The 3,419-nt window shown below is 43.7% G+C and overlaps 1 protein-coding gene across 1 annotated transcript in view; it reads left to right on the top strand.

Annotated features, from left to right (window-relative positions):
* The window catches only part of LOC103610593 (rab effector MyRIP-like), a gene marked incomplete at both ends in the record, with an annotated part of 50,538 nt that extends 47,240 nt beyond the window's left edge, over positions 1-3,298 (top strand). Inside the window, one exon of the mRNA XM_008594733.1 lies at positions 3,104-3,298. Within this exon, the coding sequence (XP_008592955.1) occupies positions 3,104-3,298 (195 nt within the window). The remainder of the gene's footprint in view (positions 1-3,103) is intronic.
* Between the last annotated feature and the right edge of the window lie 121 nt (positions 3,299-3,419).

Raw genomic sequence — 3,419 nt, 5'->3', positions numbered from 1 at the left:
ATATTTTTTTTTTTTTTTTTTTTTTTTTTTTTTTTTTTAATCAGTCACTTCCCCCAGCTGGAGACTAGTTCCCTTCTGAAAGGGTCCAGGTCTATAACCTTCCAGGTGAAGCTGTGGTAGTCTCCTCTGACCAGCTGCCGGGGACTTGATGGCAAATGCACATGCATTCAGGGGCCAGGACAGTATGTCAACGTGTCAAGTGGCTGGGGTAGGGCCAAAATCATGCCATGAGGGCAGAGCCTTCATCCATTTTGTTCACTGCTTTATCACAGCATCTGGCGCAGAATCTGCACACCGAAGGCTCTCAATAAGATATATGGAATGAACAGTGGACCCTGTAGAGAACTGGGAAGTGCATTTCTCACAAAAGACATTCTTGTCAGAAAAGCTTGCCTCTGGTAATATTCTGCTTCCAGCTTGCAACTCTTATGATTGAACAAACAAGTCTGCTTGTGGATGGAATGGAAAAATGACTGCCAAGCATACTGATGTCCAACTTCTCTCTTTGATATTATCTGTTCAGTCGGAGTCAGGATGCAGATCACTCTTTATGTTTAAGCACCTCATAAGGCCTTCCCATTAATAATCTTGGCCCTTTAATGAACCTAGATTTTTTGGAAATTTGAGTAAATTTTCACACTTTCCTTTCCATGATGCTATGGTCTAACTTTTTTTTTTCCTGAACCCCTTAGTCATGTCTTTCTTTTCTCAAGATGTACAAAGGCACCTTGTCTACCAAATAAGAGACAAACTTTCTGAATACATGTTTTATTTACTAAGAGAAGGGTAACAAATCTTTCATACACACTATGTTGCCTTTTCTAAAATGGACTTAAGGAAACAGTGGCAGCTGGTTTATGCCAAAAGCATTTTGAGCCCAATCTATCTCCACAATATGCCACATCAAATTACAGGGTCCCGGAGAGTGGGTGACTCCCCCTGCAGGTTTTTCCTAAGGTGGAGAGTTGGTCCTAGCTGTTACCTTGGACATTGCTCCTGTTCTGGATGGTCTGCATCACCTCTCTTCTATCGCACTCCCCCGAGACCCCAAGCCTAACTTTTTTGGTATATAGCAAAGCCCCTTGAACCAAAAGGAGCATGACTGTGGGGTCAGTCAAGCAGCTGTTGTGCAACAGACGGGCTACAGAGGAGCCTATCTGTGCCCTAACCCCAGGACAGTTGACAGGTATAAAACCATGTGCCTCAGCGTGGACACCCAGAGCTAGCTTCTGGACTGTAGACTCAGTCACTAACTCATCACTCAGCCCCTTTGATTCTCTAGTGCCGTGGGAGGGCTATCAAAAACCTCCTCTAGTGAAAAATCTGCAGTAGAACCCACTTGAAGGAACAAACTTTGCAAAATCAATCCATAGCTATCATTAATATTTTGGCCAGGATATATGAGTCAGATAGGTACCTTAGAAGAGCAAATCTCACCAAGACATTAAAATTCCAGGTTTTCTTGAAACATTTTACTGGTCAAACAAACCATGCCTGCGGCAATATTTGACTTCCAATTTACAAACCCTACGATGGGATAAACAAAAATGTTTGTAAATGGAAACCATGACTGCCAAGTAACATTGATCTACAGCTTGTCGTGTGATGCTATATGTTCAGATGAACTCAGAGATGCAGGTAATTCTTTGTGGTTGAAGTATCTCTGCTCCATTAATGACCTTGGCCCAGATCTGGATTGACTGTAATTTTGAGCCATGAATGGAAAAGCTGGAAGGGACCTGTCAACTTAAAAAAAATACATTATAGAAAAATATCTCCTAATATAATGAATTTATTTGGGAGTAAAAAAAAAGAATTATAATCTGGGATACACAGCTCTGGCCAGCCATAGGTGCACCCAAAGAGGGGAGGGTAAGGGGAAACTTTTGTCTGGCAAAAGGGGAAGTTTACATTAGCTGCTTGGAAACAGTTCATTGGTTCTAGAGGCTCAAAGCTGGAGTTGACATAAGTTTGTTGGTGGAGATGCTGTTACTGGGCAAATGTTCTTTCCAGAGCATCTTATCTAATAGCTGCAGTCCTAAAGAATGTCTAGTGATAAACCTGGGCATAAAAATATGTGTATACATAGGAAATGTAGGTTGTGAAAAGCGTGAGATGTGTGAAGGGCTTAAAGGAATTCCTTGTGGGGTTATTTTAGAAAGTCCTTGAGACATTTCTTATCTCAGACATGCCAGCATGAGCTCTCCTCCTTCGTGCTTTCCCAGCTCCAACTTGTTTGGTTCTGACAAGAGTGATTTCATCCTGGTATCTGCGACTTTCACAGACCTGTGTCACTTAGGAATATTGCACAAAGAACAGAAAACCTGGCCAACAGTGGCTTCAATGGAGAGGGCATTTTTTGTGTGTATAACAAGATATTGGGAGGCAGGTGGTGACTCCCAGTGGTTCAGCTAATCCAGTGCTCTGTGGGCCCAGGCTCTTTCAGTCATTCTGCTGCACCTCACTTGGCAGTCTAGTTTTCATCCTCATTCCTGATGGCTCCACAGCTGCACATTTATGTTCAGGAAAGAAACAAGATGCATCTATTCCCCTGGTTAGGAAAACAGCAGCTTTTCTAGAAAGCCCCTCAGTAGACTTCCCTTTCCGGCTCGCTGGTCAGAACTATGTCACAGGACCACCCCAGCTTCAAGGGAGGCTGGGAAATGGAGTCTTTTCCTATTTACCTATGTGGTGGAGGAAAGCAAGGGAGAATGGGCTTAAGAATAGGTGTGGGGGCTATTGCAGTGTCTCCCAAGAGACTGCAGAGAAGTACAGTACCATCCAGCAGATGAGGTCCTGGATATTAAACTATCAGCAGTGGGCAGAGGACATATAGCGTCCACTTGAGTTCCCCTCTCTGCTTCCCTAAGAATCTGAAATAACTCATTGTGAGTCACAGGAGCTAAGCCAAGTGGAATCAGGCTCCTCCAAGTTCCCTTCTGCTGGGGAGATTTTTATCTTCTCATTCCTTCAGCACGTTGATGTTTGTGTGTGTTACCACAGTATCAATCCCGTGATGATGAGTGCCATAATGTAGAATTTCTGTGTCATTGTTAATGTGCTGTTCTTGTCTTCTGTCTCCTTCTGTTATTGGACCAAACAGAAGTATTCTGCTGTTTCTCTCTGCAACATCTCCACAGAAGTCCTGAAAGTCATCAATGCCACAGAGGAGTTGATAGCAGAGTCTACAGGGCCCTGGGAGTTCCCGCCAGTCCCTTCTGACAGAGAGAAGGGGACATTTCCTCTTGGGACAGACCAAGTGAGACTGGATGAGCAGCTGACTTCCCTGGAAGAAAACGTAAGAGAGTGTGGATGTACCTGGTCTAGGGTGAACATGTGTGAAGAAAAAGCTGAAGAAGTTGTAGCTCATCACAAGAACTGCAAGACACAAACACACACACACACACACACACACACAC

Source organism: Galeopterus variegatus, unplaced genomic scaffold (genome assembly GCF_000696425.1).
Source record: "Galeopterus variegatus unplaced genomic scaffold, G_variegatus-3.0.2 Scaffold11372, whole genome shotgun sequence".
Lineage (NCBI taxonomy): Eukaryota > Metazoa > Chordata > Mammalia > Dermoptera > Cynocephalidae > Galeopterus > Galeopterus variegatus.
The sequence above is the reverse complement of the archived record's forward strand: the minus strand, read 5'-3'. Positions and strand labels throughout refer to the sequence as shown.